Source organism: Petaurus breviceps, unplaced genomic scaffold, assembly GCF_028583685.1.
Source record: "Petaurus breviceps papuanus isolate PSGF00001 unplaced genomic scaffold, PetGlider_PUasm1.0 218, whole genome shotgun sequence".
Lineage (NCBI taxonomy): Eukaryota > Metazoa > Chordata > Mammalia > Diprotodontia > Petauridae > Petaurus > Petaurus breviceps.
In genome coordinates this window covers 6,487,013-6,506,683 of record NW_027185872.1, presented here as the reverse complement: position 1 = coordinate 6,506,683, position 19,671 = coordinate 6,487,013, and the positions used below count along the sequence as shown (strand labels likewise).

The 19,671-nt window shown below is 48.1% G+C and overlaps 1 protein-coding gene and 1 long non-coding RNA gene across 5 annotated transcripts in view; one reads left to right on the top strand and one right to left on the bottom strand.

Moving 5' to 3' along the window:
* LOC138166011 (uncharacterized) overlaps positions 1 to 19,671 on the bottom strand; it is a 233,810-nt gene that overhangs the window by 142,124 nt on the left and 72,015 nt on the right. The gene's annotated exons all lie outside the window — the stretch shown is intronic.
* Positions 1 to 19,671, top strand: part of PHF14 (PHD finger protein 14) — a 183,503-nt gene that overhangs the window by 132,506 nt on the left and 31,326 nt on the right. For 2 of the 4 annotated variants that reach the window (XM_069094448.1, XM_069094446.1), the window contains one exon: positions 6,350 to 6,467. The exons of 1 other annotated variant lie outside the window; for it this stretch is intronic. In XM_069094448.1, the coding sequence (XP_068950549.1) occupies positions 6,350 to 6,467 (118 nt within the window). Of the gene's footprint in view, positions 1 to 6,349; positions 6,468 to 8,389; positions 8,436 to 19,671 lie in introns of all 4 variants that reach the window. One more of the 4 variants, XM_069094447.1, reaches the window with a different exon arrangement.

Sequence of the window (19,671 nt, the reverse complement as noted above, 5' to 3'; positions counted from 1 at the left end):
ATATGATGGAATCAGCAAATCTGACCCATCAGTTCTGCTATCAAAAAGAAAATAAAGGAAAGAAAAAGCAAAAGTATTGTTTAAGATCAAAAGCCAAGCTGGCAGTTTTGCTTGAAGCCAGCTTCTCATCATATGCCATCATAGACTTGGCGTGCGAGACCAGTGGTCCGTTGACTTCCAGCAAAGGGAACCAGACTGGCCTAAGCCATGCACCCCTTTGGAAGGGTGGTCACTTAAAGATGGCAGGTTCCCTTTTCCTCTAATATTGACATTGTTTCTTGAGTGTCCTGTGTGCTAAAAATACCTCAGGCCAAATGGACAGCAAAAATGCCACAGAATGGGAACTGAAAGAGTTAATACTGTGCATGGGGTCTCACCCACCTCCTGTGTCAGCCAAGTCCCAAACAGAACCACCATGAGGGGGTGATGAGGGGCCTTTCTGGATCCTCTGGATCCTACTTTTTTCTTTTAAAGGAATTCAATGGAAATTACAATCCAAAAGACGTGGTTCTCTTTAAAATTTTAATTCTGCTCTTTCTCTTTTTTTGTGGACTATGTCTTATTTGGTAATCATCTTTTGGTAAATGAAGGCCTGCAAAATCAGGCATGAGGCCACTCCATGATTGTTTTTGAAACCCAAGAAGCTAACCTGACCTTTATCTCCCTTAAGGAATCATATCTTGATGTGTGCATTCAGTAGACATTTATTTAACTAATCAGGTTCCCTCTGTAATTAGACAAAGAAGTAGAATTAAGATCTCGTTTTTCAAGTTAAAAACAATATACTGTATTAATCTGTGTAGTCACAGTTTGATGCTGTAAGAACGCTTCCTCAAAAGTATAATAAACCTTTCACTTCCCAAATGTTGTTTTATTCTACTCTTTAAGAAAAAGCAACTTCTTAATTTTAATACTTAATATTTTTAGCCTTGTATCATCAGAGAAATATTTGGATTATGTGGTAGCCATGTGTTGATAGTGGCATGTGATATTAATGGGCATATTTGTCTTTAATACATTTTTTCCAATCAGCATACTATTAATCGTTATTAGACAAAATTTCTAAAATATACATTTAAAAATTTAATCCAGTTAATTTTAAACATCATAGAGAGGAAATGAAGAAATTTTTCACTTTATGTGATGAGATTATTTATTTCAGCAATATGTGAAGTAAATGCCCCATTTGAAAAAAATACCCCAGATTACAATAGATCGCTGTTCTTTCTCTCATTCTCCTTTTACTGGTGGCTTTGTGTTAGATGATTCAATTACAGAGAAGTACTTCTTACATGCCTTCTGGAAAACTATATTTATTCATACTACAGCTAACAGGACTTTATAACCCAAAAACCCCTTTTTGTGGGTAGCCATGAGGGCGTTAATACAGACTGTGGGGCTTCCCTGTTGGTAAGTAGAGTGACGGGTGTGTAGGGCTGCTAACGGTGTCTCTGTTTTGTGTTTTTGCTGTTCCTTTTTTCACACTTATTGGGTATTTCTGTTCCTGGCTGCAGAGCAATGGTTTTTCAGTATTTGTGGCCCAGTTTCCCAGAATAGGCTGCCCTAACCCTTCCACATTTAAATAGAGTTTAAAACACGGCCTAAGAAGCCCATAGTTCCAACATTAGAAGGTACCTTAGAGGCGTCCTCAAGCAGCCGATACCTGACCAAGAATCACCTCGACAGTGTTCCCAACCAGCAGGTCCAACCTTTGCTGACAGACATCGAGTGAGGGAAGACCCGCCATTCTTGAGGTAATCCATTGCACTGTCTTGACAGCTCTGATGGGGAGGACGTTGTTCCCTGCTGGAAGCCTGCAGTCTTCCTCTGTGGAATTTCTGCCCACTGCTCCTCGCTCCTCCTCAGGGGCCAAGCAGGTCCAGTCCGTGTTAGTGCTTCACCTACTTCTTGTTGTGTATCCTGAGTCTTCTCCTCAGTCTCAGTAGCCCTGTTCCTCCAGGTGGTTGGTCCTCAGGTGCCCTCCTGGATGTTCTCCGTGTTATCAGCAGTCTTACTAAATCGTGGTGCCCACAGTTTGGATATGGTTCTCCAGAAGTGGTCTGACTGGAGCCAGAGACAGTCCATAATCACCTCCCATGTTCTAGAGAACACACTTCTCGGAAGAAAGCTTAAAGATTGTCCCTGTTTTAGGGACTGCCATAGCCCACTGTGTTCTCCTAAATTTATTGTGCATCGAAACCTATTGATTACACCAAATTTTTCATATTATCTACACAGATTAAAAGATAACTATGTATAGAACATACATATGGATACATCCAGCTACATCTGCACATTTGCCTATCATCCATCTGTCTCTCTTCCATCTATCTATTCATCATCTCTAATCTATCCATCTATAATCATCTTTCTATCTGTATCCATTAATCTACCATCTATCTATCCTTCCTATCTATCCATCATCCATCCGTCCATTCTCCATCCATCTATCCATCTGTCTATCTCTTCCTCCATCTTCCTATCTATCCTTATCCATCCATCCTTCTACCTGTCTCCTCTCCCTCTCTCTGTCTCTCTCTTCCAGGAAGAGGCAGTGGGGATCATGGGAAAAACCCTTAACTTAGCAGAGAAATGAATTTGGGAGGTGTATCTGATACTTTGTGCCTGCTGGTGCAAGTCACAGCCTCCCTGAGCCCCAGTTTTCTCCCCTGTAAAATAGAAAGCATCCCACTTGGTGTACCTGCCTCTGAGAGTTTCTTTGACAATGATTTTAGCTAATGTTGTAAGTGTACTTTGCCAGCCTCAAAGTACCCTATAAACACCAGCCGCCATTGTCATCTATATTATCTGTGTGTATTTATGTTAAAATTGCATTCACCTGCATCTCAAATGGCCAATAATGTAAAGGCAGGCCCTATCTTGGGGAAAATGTGAGTCTTTGTAGGTTTTGGCGGATCCTTTATGCCCTTTTCCTCTTTGACATTTAATCCCAAGGCTCCAGCTAACCGCTTATCAGCTAGAATTTGTAGAGGGAATGAAGAGATGAGGGACTGTGGAGTCCTTTAAGCCCTCTCAGGTCCCTGCTCACCACATCTCAGACATAAAAATGCTATTTTCTCCCTGAACCCAAAAGTCTTTACATAAGAGGATCATTTGGAGGAACTGAGGCTATTTAGCCTGTAGAAGAAAAGGTTTAGGAGGGGATCTCACAGCTCCTTTTAAAGTATTTGAAGAGTTGCCATGTGAAGGTGGGACTGGCCAAACAGTTGGGAGCGGGAGGGGGGGGGGCGGTAGGGAGCAGCAAAGAGGCAGGATCAGAATCATCCCTAAATGGTGCGGACTGTGGGGTCCCCCTCCCCCAAGTGGGACAATCACTTGTTAGCTGCTTCTCAGGGGCCATTGTTCCTAAGGTCTCTGGGCCCCTCCAGCTCTGAGATTGTAGGATTTAGCAGTCTGCGTCAACATGATGTCCTACCAATGGAACATCCCCAGCTTGCATTAGCATAATCTGCCCAGAAAGCTGCTCAGGGTTCAGAACTTCCAGGGCTCACTAGCAGTCACTTATTTAGCTCTGGGTTGTAAAGCACCTGAGTCACCTTACATACCCTTGTCTGACTTCCTGGTCTGGAGCCTGGGCAGCAAGTGCCCAAAGGGACAGGCTGTTGCAGGCGCTGTCACCCTTCCCTTGTCCCCTTGTCTCCAGGCCAGATGCTCCAGAGTCCGGTAGTTAAATATGCCACAGTTTCAGATGAATGGCTGTGTCACCAACCATTATGGGCAGGTACACAGGGAGGGACTCTGAAAGGGTCCACATGCTCTCACTGGGGTCTCACAAAATGCCTGTGAGTCAGGAGCTGCCGGCTTCCTTGATCTCATTTGACAGATTAGAAAACAAAAGCTCAGAGGCATCCAGTAAGTGTCAGAGCTTCCGTGTCTCAGGGCACAGTCCTTTATCCCCATATAAACAGGCACATGGCACAAGGTGTGTCCGCCTGTCTGCCAAGAGGGAGGAGACCAGAAAACAGTGATGGTCACTCTCCATGCTCTCAAAATGGTGGCATCTAGGGCCATTGCAGGTCCCAGGAAGCATCTGAGCCCTGAGCCTCTCAGCTTAGAAGGGATCTAGGGCCATAGCAGGTCCCAGGAAGCATCTGAGCCCTGAGCCTCTCACCTTAGAAGGGCAGGTCTCTTTTGACTACGGGAGCAGTGGGTAGAAATTGCAGAGAGGTAAAAGTAGGACCAGGTCAGCTCTGGCGTCTTTAGTGAGGACCCTGGGTCACTGACAAAGGTTCAGGTGATAGAACACTCCAGGAAGGCAGGAGCCTATTCTTGAAGCGTTTCTGTCTGAAATAATATTTCTAAACATTTGTTGCTGCCATAGCAGAGTCCCCCAAAGTGCTGTCTGGAAAATCGAACCATCCAGACACATTGATTCTTCAAGTGTCTAGGTAGCAGAAATTAGCTTCTCTAAAGGAAGGTGCCAGCCTCTGACTGGTGAGCTGCTCCTGGATCTGAGGTTCTGGGACCACTCGAGACTAAGAGCTTTAGAGGTGAGGAGTTGAGGCCTAGGGAGTGGGCTTGGCCCAAAACCAGGTAAGGAGCCAAGCTGGGAATCAGACCAAAGTTCTGGGCATTGGCCTGTGCCGCCTTTGATAGACTAATGACCAGAACTTTGAAAACCAGTTCTGTCAGGGCCAGGCCAGCCAGGGAAGCAAGGTTTATTCTTCCAGATCTCTCTTATTGCTGGGGGACTTGGGGGGGGGGGGCTGCCTGATGATTTTTTGTTTGTATCTATGTTAATCTTGGCCTGACAGTGAGTAGCTGTCATTCCAGAGGATCTCGTTGTTCTTGTATTGTGATAGGAAGTTTTAGAAGCCGAATGTTTACAGCGTGACAGGTTTCCTTATTTTCTAAGTGCTGGAGAAGAGCATGCTGAGACCTCAGTCAAGGGTTGTGTCTCCAAAGCAGTCAGCTTTCGTCCACGTGCCTGGGCTCAAGGCTTGGACCCTTCCCCACACCTCTGACTGGCTCTGATCCTGCAAATTCGTTTGGAGGTGACAAGGTTTACTCAGTTAGGGCACCATTTTAATGTGGAAGTTGAGGTATTGAAAGTTGGGTGTCTTTCTTTTATTTCCGAGGTCTCTGTAGTAAGAGTTTTTTTTCATAAGTATTGTTTATAACAGTAGACAGTGGCCTTCTTTGCTAAGAAAGGTAACTTAGTTTGCTGTCAAATAGCAATTGTGATTTTCTTTGCCACAATCCTAATCTTCTAAGTGCTTTGGTGTTGCTGGGTTTTTCTCCCCTAGTTTTTTTTTAGTTTACAGAACTCAAATTTCAGCAGTCAAGAGACCCCAATAAATAGACTCAGACAGAATGGATTTTGAGAAATTGTTCCTTTAATGAAAAAGAACACTGGGAATATGCAAATAAAGTGAGGGATATCAGCCTTCTCCATAAGATGGATGAATTTCCATTCTTGGATGCAACACTTTTCCCCTGTTACTCCATCTGATATAAAATTATTTTCTCAAAGCATAACAAGGCAGTTATTTGCTAGTAGACTAAGGTTGTCAGCAGCAGAGAGATGAAATAGATAGTTTAAATTTTGTGAGCTGTAGGTGGTAAACACTATCAAAAGAAATGTTAATAAGCTTGCAATAGTTTTATAGAGAGGGGCTGGGACTTAGAAAATTTAATACAGCAGGAGCCAGCAAGGTTTTTATAAGTCAATAATCATACCAAATTTTTACCTTTTTTATTAAAGTTTTCTTGGACTTATTTCTTCTGAAAATGAGACACTGACAAATAGCATTATGTAGTGTGAGTGTGTTGTCTGTGTTAGAACAAAGTGAAATAAACAGCACTACAAAACAGATCCCCTAAAGCTTGGGGGAATAAAGAGAGAAAACGTTAGCTATAAAGCCCTGGTTTGGGGTCCGCATAGAAGAGATTGGGCCCAGAGTTCTGCAGATCCTGGAGAGGCCACGCTTGGTTACTGGAATGTCCTGAGCAGTAGAGAGGGCCTCTTCCTGGCTCCTGGAGGCTTCTCATTCATTTACGGGGAGACACCTGCCGAGAGTGTTGTGGCTGACTGTGGCCGCCATGCATGTGGCCCTCCACGGGGTGCCAGCCTTTCTGTTTTTGCAGTTCTCCAAACGATTTGAGTTCGTTAGTATTTATTGTGGCTGTCGCACTTTGCTTTGCTTGACGTGTCTGCTTGAGGTTGAGGGTCCCTGCATTGTCTGTGTTGTTGTGGCCGCTGCGCCATGCGTGGAGGAAGGAGCGCTTCAGGGGGTCGAGGCAGCCGGCCTGCTTGCCTGCCTGCCGGCCGCCTCAGACGCACTGCTTCACTTGATGCAGAAATACAGTCTCCCTGTTTCCCCCGCAGGTGTGATGGATGCAGACTGTGCTACCATTTGGGCTGTTTGGACCCCCCCCTGAAAAAGTCTCCTAAGCAAACAGGCTATGGATGGATATGCCAGGAGTGTGACTCCACGTCTTCCAAAGTAAGTGAGAAAGGTCTGCGGCCGGCCCTCCTGGCGCCACAGCTCAGCCCACTCGCTCCTGCCCCTGGTTCTTGGCACAGGGTCTACACACGCACCTTTGGGGTGGACGGGATCTGCAAGGGTGTGCTGCCAGATAGGAGGCCTGCACCAGGTTTCCTTTGTGCTTGTTTCTGAGGGAATAGCTGCTGGCTGTGAGTGCACACATGCGAGCGTGTGTATGTGTGTATGTGTGTGTGTGTGCGCGCGCGCGTGCAGGGAGGGCACTGGTGCCCTGGGCCCCCTCCCAGACGTTCCACTGCAAGGCTACGCCACCCAGAACGTCCAGGACGGAGCACAGAGGACATGCTCCCTCTTCTCCAGGGCACGCTGGCCCTGTGGCCTTGTCATCCCAGGCTCTTAATGGCCCCGCTTAGCGAAACCTTCGGTGTGTTTGTCTGCGGTGTGGCTGTAACTAATTCCAGCACAAATAAACTCATACCGAGCTTATGTGTTTCTAGTTTTAGACATAAATTGGCAGAAACCACTGCTCTGGGCCTTGAGCACCTAAAACCCTCTTCATATTCACTCCTGCGAGCCGGTGTCCCAAGTCCTTCCTAAGCAGGGTTGGTGCCCACAGGCTGTCCATGGGCTCTGGATCTAGGAAGGATGGGACGGGCACTGGTGCGGGCTGTTGGCCCTCTTTGTGGGGGCCTCTGAATGGGCCTGGAAAGTCCACTCTCCTCAGAGCTGGTCAGCGGGAGGCTTCAGCCATGGGCCCCGGTAGGGAGGAGGCTTGGGCACATGGGGGTAGAGTCTAGGTGCGGAGAGCAGTGACCTCCCCGATCCTCCTCCCGAGCAGGGTCTGGCCCTGGTCATCTTCAGCTTCCCAAGGAGCTGGGGAAATCTTGGTCCTTCACTGATGCTGGAGATGGGGCTCCCAGCTGTCAAGTGCTGTTTGGGAGGGGACCAGAGGGATGCTGTGTGGTCTTGGGGTGCCTCCTGGTGGGCAGCAGCTGCTTCTTCCCATGGCTTTCTAACCAGCCAGGGACCCTGAGAGGGCCCAGGGCTGGCCACTCCCCCTCCCTGGCCCCAGACAGCCTTTCTGGCATTGACCCGAAGCATAAGATGTGCTTCTGTGACCATTCAGTTCCTAAAATCGAGAAGCAGCCGTTCTGCGAGGGACATAGTGTTGTCCATTTGCTTTTATAGCCAAAAGCTGATTGCATTCACCCAACTCCTTGCCTTCCCCCAAAGGTGGCTTCTTGGAGCTGAGTGGACGTGCAGTAGGAAGGAATCTTGGGGTTTGGTTTTTACCCCTCTCAGGTTGGCGTGGAGCCAGTAACGAGCAGCCTTCAGTCTTTTCTTCCAAACCAAAAATCCAGGTTGGGTGAATGTCATCACATTTTTCTGCAAGAGCAGAGACTTGGAATCACATTTTCAGTTTCTGTAAGAAGGCTATTGTGTTTTTTTTTTCCTATGGACAAATTTATAAACTATAATTTAAAAATATGGAACTTAGTATTTTAAAATTTGAAATTATTCCTTCCTGTATTCTCTTATTATGTTTTATTTCTGAGGTGGTCACTTCACGATAGTGGTGCTGACCAGAAAATAATAAAATTGATTTTGTCAGCAGGAAGTCCTGAGGTGTTTGGTAATAAAAGATCTTAAACAGCACAGAGGGTGAGATCCAGAATGTCTTTCTTCTCATCTTATAAAGAGATAAAACACTGTCACTGTTTAAAGAATTGGCACAGACCTTTTAAGGAAGGGGACCAGCAGCATGGATTAGTCTACAGAAGGTCACTTAACTGCAGTGAGGGAGCCTTAGTTTCACAGGCTTCTTGTGAGCTGGGAATGAGGGAGTATGGGAAAAAAGGCTTTGCAGAGTTTCACATGCTGGGGGACCACTAGTTACCTTTTTTTTTTTCTTTTTTACTTAGGCAAATTAAATCCTGAAGAGATTGAATTTCCCCTAAAGGAAATCAGGTATTCTCCCTGGAGGAAATTTAATCAAGATTCCTTTACTTTTTTCCTTTTTTTTCTTAGTAGAAATTGTTACTCGTTAAGAATTTCTCCAGCTTAGTGAGGAGTGTGGGGGAGATAGCTGACTGGAAGGAAGGGCCACTGTATTGGCCAGTGAGTTGTGGAGGGAGGACCCAGCAGAGCTGGGAAGCTGGTGAGTGGGTACAGATTTGCCAGGGCTGCCCAATACTCTGAAAATATGGCGTCCGTTTCTTCTGAGGCCCCAGATTCCACGTGTAAGAGGAAGAGAGTGGACAGTGGAAGGGAAAAGGGGTCCCTGTCATTCATTAACTGGGTGATCTTGAGTGAGCCACTGTGCAGCTGATGTGGATGGAATGCTTTGGGGCTTACACAATCCTTTCCTTATACTAGCTCATTGGAGCCCCCAAACAGCTGGGTGAGGCATGTGTTACAGGGGCTCAGGAGACAGAGCACTGGGTTCAAATCCAGCCTTAGACACTTATTAGCTGTGTGACCCTAGCAAGTCACTGAAGTCCTGGCTGCCTCAGTTTCCTCAACTGTAAATGGGAATAGCAGCAGCACCTGCCTCCTGGGGCTGTTTTCAGGATCCAGTGAGAACATATCTGGAAAGCCTTTGGTCAATGCTGCTGCCTGGGGAAGCTGATCAGCGGAGGCTGTGGCTGTGCCTGTCCTCTCCTGGAGCTCGCCCCTTTGGCCTCCCCTCCCTCCCCCCATCATCACCCTTCCACTGAGCCTCTAACTCTTTTAAGCCAGTGAGATGTCCGGGGCATCCAGGCTCTGTGCCAGCCCTGGGGTGCACAGACATTGGCCTGAAAGCTAAATCTGCTTTACAGTTGCTCTGAGCAGCCTGTCCCCTTCTCTTGTCTGTCAGAGAATGGCCTGGCTGAGACTTGGCTGCAGGGCATGAGAACAGCCCCCTCCCTGCCAGTCCTTCTCCCTGTCACTTTTGTGCAATGGAGGTGCTTACCACCAAGGTCTGAGGAGAGTTCTCTCACAGAACAGGGGCCTTTGTGGCAGATCCCAAGAAGACAGAAATCACCTTAGGAGCTCTTCACTCTGATGCCGTCGCCTTCCTCCCTGAGGAAGGAGCCTCTCCAAGCCCCAGTGACACCCTGACCTAACAGGACGGTTTCTCTGATAGCAGCCTCATCAGCTTGAGAGAGAGCCCTTCCTTGACATCATGCCCACCGTCACACAAATGTTTACCAAGTATCTTTTCATTCACTGCCTATCGTCCCCCAGAGCTACTGGTGAAGTGTCCGTGGCTTGCCTTGTGCTGATTGCATCCAGTCTGTCCCCCCTCAGGGGGTTTGGCCTGGCCATCCATACCAGAGCCCTCGAGGATTCTTCCACAGTGGGGTGGTGTCATGACTGCCGGGGGCCTTAGAAGAAGCAGACTAGCCACATACATCCAGATGACATATGATGAAGGAGAAGGTTCTCTGGTCACACATAGAGGTCGATGATGGCCGATGGGCAGTCAGAACAGAGCATGGGGAGGTACGGATGGGCCGTAACCTGCCACACTGAAAGGAACTTCCAGTTCTGTGAGATCCCAGACGTCCTGGGATGCTCGAGTCCTCCCTTCCTCATCAGGCTCTACCCTCTGAGAGTGGTGCTTGTGGTCTCCGTGCCTCCCCTTTCCTGGAGCAGGACCTGGTCTTGTGCTCCCACCTCCTCACCCACTTCTTGGCCTTCTGTCTTCTGTTCAGACCCTGTTAACAGCATCAGGGCGTCGGGGTGGGGGGGTTCCGTGCATTCTAGCCACTCCCTGAAGGCCTCCTTTTCTCTGCTCTTGGATTGGTTTCTGTTGGTAATTTCAGATTTCATCCTCAAAATCTCCCATCTTTCCTTTTTAGGTCATTAGCATTTGCTTAAGCTTTAGCTGTCACCCAAAGAAACCCACCACCCACATGTCTGTCGCATTACATTGCCATTTAAAATGCAGATTCTAGGGGCGGCCGGGTGGCTCAGCGAGTAAGAGCACCAGCTCCAGTGTTGGGATGACCTGGGGATAAATCCGGGCTCAGACACTCAGCACCACACCCAGAAATAACTGGCCATGTAACCTTGAGCAAGTACCCTGATTGCTTAAAAAAATAAATAAATGAAATGCAGATTCTGTGTTTATTCAGGGGATATGAAAGGAAAGTGTGACTTTTTTTCATTGCTTTCCAGTAGTGTTTATCTCTTAGATAATGTTTCCCCGTGTGAGTGTGTGTCATGGACGGTCCAGCAGCATCTTCCTGTCTTGCAAATGAAGACAGAGGCCTTGCTTTGATATGTTTAAATGAACACACATGTGTATTTGCTTGAAGATTCTTTCCCCCATGTCCCTCGGGCATCCCTCATGTTGCTTGTGGGATGCCTGTGCTAGGGCTTTCTCCCCCAGTTTTCATCTTGGTTTAAGATCTGTCTTGTGAAGAGCTGTGGAATGAACATGACAGGTCATTATCCTCCTGCTCCAAGACGCACTGCCGTAGCCTGGAGACTGGATCCACTCACTCTGATTGGATCTTTCTGCTGTGCTATGCTCCTTCAGTGGTGATAAATTGTGAATGCGTGTGCGGAGCGTGCTCATTGCAGTCCCTCCCCCACCCCACAATGCCTGGCACACCAGCGGGGAGGAAATGGGGGGGGGCATTCATCGTTTGGCTTGCAAAGCATTCACTGAGTGTCGCGCCTTGCTCCGAGAAGAGGTCAGGGTAGTTTTGCCACAATACATTAAACAAGCAAGTTTAATTGAGCTAGGTAATGTTGGAAATTGAATGTCTGGGTTTTATTCATTATTAAGATTTATTAAAAATATGAAATAAAAATGAATTATCTTGCAAATGTCTTTTAAAACTTAAAGCATTTAACTTGCTCATAAAATAAGATTTTATATGTATAATTTAAATGCTCATTTGGCCTTGGGCATTTTATTTGATGTTAGGTTGAAATTTGTTTCTCAGTTGGATTATGTATATAAAGAAAGCGCTTTGTAAAACTCAGCACTGCTGGCTGCTGTTCTTGCCACAGACCTGGGAGCATAGCTGGAGTATAGGGGACTGAATTCCCACCTCATGGCAGAGTTGCCATCCATGTATTTCTTTTCTGCGCTCGAGGCTGCCTTTGGGGTAGAGAGGCCTGGAGCTGCACCTTTCCATTGGTCAATCGTGGCTTTGCCTGTGGGGTGGGGATGGAATCGTCATTCTAGGGGGTGAGACAGTGGCAGCAGAGACGGCCTGAATATCAGGAGTGGAGCCAACAGGGACAAGGGGCCCAGGGAAATAGCTGGGTAGGGAGCAGGTTTGGGGGTTGGTTTGTCTTTTTAGTATAATACAAAACCTGCCTGTGTTTGTAGAAGAAAGGGCAGGGTCCAGGACAGAGAGAGAAAGGGAGCCGGAAGCAGAGAGCAGGTGCCAGCACTGGATCATGGTAGACACATGGTGTGTAGATGAGTCAGCAGTACAGCCTGGTAAAGGACAGGATGTCTCTGGGAAGCACCAGCCAACTGAAGGTCGAGAAGGTCTGCTCAGGTGACAAGTGTTCTGGGGGGCTTCAGAGACATAGAGAAAGTGCTATGGGACCGCGTCATTAGGACAACCTGGGCAAGGAATCCCTCCCCAGTAAGTCACTGCTGCCTTGAGAGAGGGAATCTCAAATTTGGTTCTGATCTGAAGGCTTTGTTTTTACAAACAGCATCGGTAGCATTCTCATTAGAACAGCAGTTAGCGAGCATCTCCTGCATGTGTGCTCTGTCCTGGCATAATGGTAGGCCTTAGGATGCATCAAGCAGTCCCTGCCCTCCAGGAGCTTCCATTCTGCAGGGGGTGACCACATATACATAGCTATGTGCAAGATGGGTGCGGGGCTGGGAGGACGCTGGCTGCAAGGGCTGCTAGTATGGGACTTGGGTAGACGATGGCCCTTGTTACAGAGTCTCCGAGGGCACCAGGGGCAACGCAGGTGGAATTGAAGGCCAAGTTCAATTCAGGCTGGAGGTCAGTTGAACTGGACATTTGGATGCAGGAAGGGGAGGAAGGGGGACAGTTGGATGGGGCCAGGTTGTGGCCTCTAACGGCCAGAGGAGTTCGTGTTTGATGCTGGTGGGAATAGGTAGAGATGGAAATTTATTGACTGGAGGTATCTTGTCCTTCAGGAAAATCCCTTTGACAGTTAGGTGAAAGAAGGATTGGAAAGAGAAGACTTGAGGAAGAGAGACCATTGCATTAGTATAGCCTGGTGGTAACTGAGGTCCTGTACAGGGCTGGGGAGTCTGACTGTGTGAGTGGAAAGAAGAGAGATGGGGTGAGAAATGTGCTGGTAGAAAATGTGCTCTGTTCACTGCTGTGCTGCAGAAAGGGCATGTGGGAAGAATTCCCTGATGAGGCGTTGCCCTGATGAATGGCGGCTCTACCCTGGAGGGTATGCACCCACTTGAAGGGTGCATGGATAGGCCATGTGGTATCTGCCCTAGAGTTTTAGGATTTTCTTAAGGAAGCCCATGTGTTAAAGGAACTGCCGCTTTTTAGTGTGACTGGTCTGTGGAACTGGCCTGGGGACTGTGGGGAAGGGGTCAGGCACGTCATTTTAGTGACTGGTAGAGCTTGAAATGCAGGATTTCAGAACAGATACCAGAGGCTTGCTTGCCACCCTGGCCCTCTCTTTGGTCTAGGCAGTGTGAGGACACAGGGTTTACAAGTGAATTCAGAATTCATTAAATCCACTGCGATCTACTTCCCTCATTCATTCTTAGGCTGTTAAGGAGTTAATGAACTTTCAAAGGGGGCTTGACTTCCATGGTGATGCTTTGGTCCCAACTCTGGCTGACTCCGTCTTGATATCTGGACCCTCGGTGCTGCTGGCTTCAGTATGCTACTCTTGATTTCTTTTACACCATATTAACATATTGTAATCTAAAGTCTGGTCTCCCAAGTTGCAGGAATTCTTAATGTTTTCTCTGAAGGTTTCTTAAAGGTTTATGTTGCACCGTTATGTTCTAATGGGAATTAAGTTGGGTTTTTTGCTAAATGTACCTTTTGATAATGGTTACAAATGATTATTTGCTTCAGTGGCTTGAAACCCTATTGTGTATGGTTATAGAGGTTAAATTTTTTTATAGTCACTTTGAAAAGTTCAGGCAGTATCAATGCATAAAGCAGTGAATCTTTAAAGTGTGAAACAGTTGAAATCTTCAGGGATGTCTTCCCATCACCTGAAGTCACATGAATTCAGTAATTTTCTGGAAAATCTCCCTTTATGATCTAGTGAAAATTAAGATTCTCAAGTAATATTTGAAAATTTGCTTCTTACAGCATAGGAGTGTTGTGAAGAAGGCATTTTAAGACCTCGATCCTGTATTTTGTCAGTGTGAGCTGTTGTCATTTACCTGCCCACACCACAGGCCTTCACATTCCTCACCACCTGATGGTGGGGAGGGACCCTGAGTTCTTGGACAGATTCTTTCGGGGCCTCAGTGAATTTGGAATGGTCTTTAGCAGAGACCAGGTGCTGGACCATCCTCCGTAGTGTACGTTGTGAGACACAGCACTTCACATAGATAGTCTTCAGAGGCACAGAGGGACCCTGTGTCTGTTGGTGAAGGGAGTCTACCCTAGTGAGATCAGGTGTTGGGAGTCTTTGTAACTCACACCAGATAACTTTGTGAATCATGTCCAGCCATGGTTTCTCCATGGTTTGGTTCAGTGACAAATCAGCTCAAGTAAACCCCCTTATCTGTCAGCACATGAAGTCTTTGCTTTAGATCTCATGACATAAGATCCTTAATTAGAACCATCCTGGAATGAGAATGAAGTCTGCAGCACGAGATGCTCAATGATCCCTGGAATCCGGATGTAGAGTGTTCCCTTCTTTTCCCTCTGCCATTTGGTGTCAGATTTTTCTTCATTTTAACCATGGAAATGTCTAGTTTCTCCTGGGAATTTTACCAGAGCCAATGCTGCGCCTCTTTGCACCTACCACCCATCTGTTCATACATTTAGAGCATGAAGGGAAGTACTTGTAAGACTTCAGGACCCCCCATCTGACCCCAGAGGCTTTCCAGTGTTTGGGTTGTACCCACATCACACGGGCAGGTGGTGTCAGGAGCCCGGCAGCACTTGGCCGTGTCCTCAGTGGTGGGATGTGCTGACGTTCCCTATGGAGAAGGCAGGCTGTGGACTGGAGTCCTGAGCATGAGCGAGGTCTGAGGCAAGAGTTCTATCCAGGCCTCAGCGTCTTCGAGCAGCGTTATTTCAGCTGCAGTGGGGCAGGGGCGTTCTAGGCCACACCAAGCCTGCCATCAGGTCTTAAACATAACAAGCTGGAAACAAATTAGGCCATTTCCATTTGGCCTTGTAGAATAGGCTTTTCAAGTTTTCTGTTCAGAAGACATTTGGAAATAGACTCTAAGCCATTGGCATTCTGAGCAGAAAGTGGAAAACATTTAGTAAGTGCTTGCTGTATGCCACATACCGTACTAACAACTTCTAGGGATGTGGAGAAATATGCAAAAGATAACCCCTGCTCTCCAGGAGCCTGCAGGTGAAGGAGGGAAGGTGAGGAAGCCTAAAAGGACGCTGGAGGGAGGGAAAGGAAGGGTATCCAGCAGTGGCAGCCTAATGGAATTCTGTGGCCAGGCCCTTAAGTGGAGGGTCTGGGAGGCGCTCTAGGGACAGGGCTCACTGAGGAGGTATGAGTTTCAGAGTTGATGCAAGGCAAAAGACAGCCCCCGCCTTCAAGGCAGCCTAAAGGGGGAGGCAGCATGCCAGCAACTGGTTACAAACAAGATGTGGGAAGGATATTTTGGAGTGGGAATTGAAGGAAGCCAGAGAAGCCTATAGGCAGAGAGAAGAGGGAGAGTGCTAATTCTTGGGGCCAGGAGCAGAAGGCCTAGTATTCATGGAATGGCCAAGAGGCCAGGGGCTCTGGGGTGGGGAAGTGGAGGGTTGAATGAGAGTGGCAAGGTGGGGGCCAGAGGGCCATCATGAAGGGCTTAGAACACCAAACAGTGACCTGGACTGTACCTCACTGGATACAGTGCTCTGGTGCCCACTGCACTGACTGCCCCTAGAAGGTGGTCAGATTCAATAGAAACTGACCCCTGTGCTGCGCATTGACTCAGAAACCATTAATGTTATGTTTGATTGTAGTTTTACTTACTTTGTTAAACATTTCCCAGCTACATTTCAGTCTTATTTGGGCTAACACCTCTGCCTCCTGCCATGATTTTTACATGTGTCTGTGACCAGAGCTACCTTGAGGGACGTTCCTGCGGCCTGGCCAAGAACAGAGGACGGAGAGCGGCTGGTTAGGACACTTCTTTAGGGGGCTGTATCAGAGCTGGAGAGCCTGTTCTTAGGAGCTGCGTTGAAATTGCAGAGGAGGAGGCAAATGGGGGGATGTAAGAGGGAAGAGCAGCAGGATCGAGTGGCTAATTGCATGTGTAGAGAGGCGGAGGAGTCGATCTCCCTGGATGCCTCCAGCCTGAGTCACCGGTGCCAGTGACTGAATAAGTGGATTATGGCTGGATGATGGCAAAGGAAGAGGATGAAAACCCTTCAGTCAGTGCCTGCTCTGTGCTGAGGATCCAAAAACCGCAAAGGGCCGGGCATGTGCCCGAGGCGCCTCCCTAGGCCGGGCCATGTGCCCGAGGAGCCTCCCAGGGCCGGGCGTGTGCCTGAGGCCGTCCCGAGGCCACCGCGGGTGCTTCTCCTCACACCAGGCCCACGGTTAGCTTTCTCCCCACCCGCTGCTCCCAGCTCTGTCCTCTGCACTTGGGTCAGGCCAGCTCCCTCTTCTGTGTCCTTCAGACACCCCCAAAGATGCTGCTGCTTTTCTTCCGGGAAGATGAGCATTGCGTTCTTTATCCAGACAGTCTGTACTTTCTCTGGGTTCCCTCTAGTAGTATCTCTTTGTCCAGATTTGGGGGGGGGGCGGTCCGTCAGGCGGGACACGTTTGAGCAGGTCTCTGTTACTTTCTGCACACTTGGCCTGTCAATGTCGTGGAGCCCTCCCTTTGGCGTCTCCTTGGCCAGTGCCTGACTCAGTGGGCCTCAGAGGGCATCTTTGACAAGTAGAACCAGCAGCACCATTGGCCCTGAGGCCCGTTCCCATGGGGGCTGGCGGCGAATGTGCTCTCTCCACAGGAGCCTATGGAGGAAGGCGGATCATTCGCACCATTTGGCAGCTATTGAGATATGTCTGGGATCACACAGCCTTTTAGTGTCTAAGGGCAGCATTCACACCCAGGTCTTGATTCATTCACTACCATTGGCTCAGGGCAGTTGCCCTCGAGGAGCTCATAGGCTAGCTAGTCCAGGCACTTTGGGGAATCCCAAGGTCAGGATCTTCAGTATTATTGAGTTAGGAGGGGCTGAAGCATTTCCTTCATGTACCCCCCACCCCCACCCTGCTTCTGAATGCAGCAGTGAGTGGGCCTTGGGGGCTCTCAGCTCCAGAATCTTCCCTCTTTTTAGCTGCCTAGAAACAAGCTTCTTTGGCCCCACCGTTTCCAGCGTTCTTCCAGTGCCTAATCGTGAGTTATGGAGGGAAGATGTCATGGCTCCATACGCGAGACTCAGCACATGAGGCAGAGGCGTTGGGCTTTATTTTTTAAAGTGTTTTTTAATGATTTCTAAAACCCTTTATGAGAGAAATGACAATAATTGAAGGGTGAGAAATAGGGGCTATTAGGAAAGGATTATTTAGCTCAAAGAATAGAAGCAGTGGGAATGATAGAGTAGCTGGTGGCTCGTTACGGAGGGTGCGGCCCAGCACTCCGCCATCGCCATCTTGAAGACAGAAGCAGGAGGTGGAATGAGGATTTAAGCCAGGCTGTGTATTCCAAGGTTGTTTGGCCCTTGAACAATTGTGTTTCAATATCATTTTCCTTTGTAATCTTATGCATGCTATTTTATGCATTTAAAAAATTATTCTGAAAGGAGATGCATGGGCTTTACCGCACTGGCCAGAGGTTAAAAGCTCCTGGCTTAGGTATAAGAAACAGCATTTAGGGGTGGCAAAGTGGCATGGTGAATAGAGCACTGGCCCTGGAGTCAGGAGGACCTGAGTTCAAATCCATCATCAGCCACTTGACACTTACTAGCCGTGTGACCTTGGGCAAGTCACTTAACCCCAACTGCCCTGCCTTCCCCCCTCCAAAAAGCAAAAAAAATTAAAAAAAGAAACAGCATTTAAAATCCTAGACTCCAGACCTGACTCCGTCTTAGCAGGCTTCCAGACCAGAGGCCTTTTGAGTGCCTCTAGGAAGCGACTGAACACCAGCATCCCGCCAGCCGTCCCCTCTCCTGAAGCCTCCCTGCTTGCTGATTCACAAATCTGAGGTGTTCTCATCTGCATTCCAAACGAGGGAAGCTAGATGTCTTCATTTTCCAAGGTACCTTTGGGCATTTTTATAATCCAGAAAACTGCAAGAATGCAAGAATTCTGCTCAATATTATGTTTCTCCAGCTGCTGCTGAAATGTGTCTCTGGCCTGAAAATCAGGGACTGAAGTATAAGATCTTGGAGGCCTCCATCCCCACCTCCCTTCATTCAGTCGGTCACCAGACTTGGTAAATTCTTCGTGAGGTGTCTGCCACCGTGGCCCTTCCTCTGGATCCTAGCTCCTGACCTCCTCCTCTTTGTTTGGGCTCTTGCTTCCGGATGGACCTTCCCAGACACATGGCTTTGCCCCTCTCAGTGCCTGGAAAGGAAACCTTTAGTGGCTGCCAGTGAAGGCCGAGCCCCCAAACTCCATTCCCAAGGGAAGTGCCCCCTTGGTGTTCCTTCCCCATCACAGTGTAGCTCTGCCTTTTGTGAGCCATGGGTGGCTTCAAGAGTGTGGTTTTTAAATGCTTGAGGTAGAATACATTGGATTACAAGGAAACCAGTTCTTTTGAAGCACAATTATTTAAATTGAGAAGAGAAGACAAATCCGCAGGGTCCAGGTTAAGAACCCTTGCAGCAGACCTTCCCAACTCCTTCTCCCCTGCCCACCCTGAGCCCGCCCTCTCAGAGCCTTGCCCTGCTCCTCGGTTATTGCTGCCCTGCTCTCTCTCTTCCAAACCCCGTGGATGATGTTCTACCCTTGGGCCTCCCCACTGGCTGGAGAGCAGTTAGCAACTTCAGTCAGCAGGCTCCAACTGCATACATATGTACATGCACGTGTATGTGTAGAGACATGTGAGTAGACACATGTATGGATTTGCATGTGGGCACACAGCCATGTTCAGTGCCTGCCTCTTTGATAGCTTAAACTCCTGTTTTGCTGAGTGGCAGTTAAGTAATGCCAGGCCTTCTGGGGGCATGGGGGCGTGTTTGCTGGCATGCCCAGGGCTATTTGTTGATTTAGCACAGTGCATCTGAAATATTCTTTCTTCCTAGTAGGACCAAATGTACAAAATGAATAAATAAAAATCTTTGAAGACAGGACAAAAGAAAATATTCATTCAGCAAGTTTTAAATCACTTCTTCACTCAGAATAGGGTATTTTCAATCTCAAGTTGATTCAGCATTTCTCTTGTCAACATTGCACAGTAACTATGAGGAGACCAGATGGCTGTTCAGAGAATTTTTTTTTCTCAGCTTCAGCAAGTATTCTCTTGGAGAGTGAAGGTCCTCCCAGAAGTCACCCAGCCTGCACCGCATACGTCTGTCTGTTTGTGGCTGTGGGCAGGCTGAGGTCTTGTCTGCCCCCAGAAGCCTTCCCCTGTATACTCTCTGCTGACTCTGGTCAAGCCTGGGGGGAAGGAGGGAAAGACTCTGCCTCTTGGCGGTCCTGTGACCTTGCCTAAGTCCAGTGACCTCTGAGTCCAGAGTCCCCCTCTGTGAAATAAGGGCATTTGGGATGTGGCTGGGAGGAGAGCACTTTGTGAGCTGTAATCCCCCTCTAACTGCAAACTATTTTTAAATGCAAGTAACTTTGGTAGAATTTAGAGCCTGGCATCCAGTGACATGATATGAATTAGGACTGAGTCTACCCACAGACCTGGAGGAAATGTCTCCTAGCTTTGTGGACAGGGGATTGGAAGGAAGGGTGGGCTGGCCATTGAGGCCATGAAGGGAGCAGAGCAGACAGTATGGAGCCTAGAATAGCCACTGGCTTAATTTTCTTCCAAATGTCCCATCTGCCATCCTCTGGCTTTCACCTCTCTAGCCCCAGTGCCCAGGACACAGAACCAGGGCTGCTATGACCAGTCACTAAAACAGCTTATGAGATGGGAAGGAGGTTC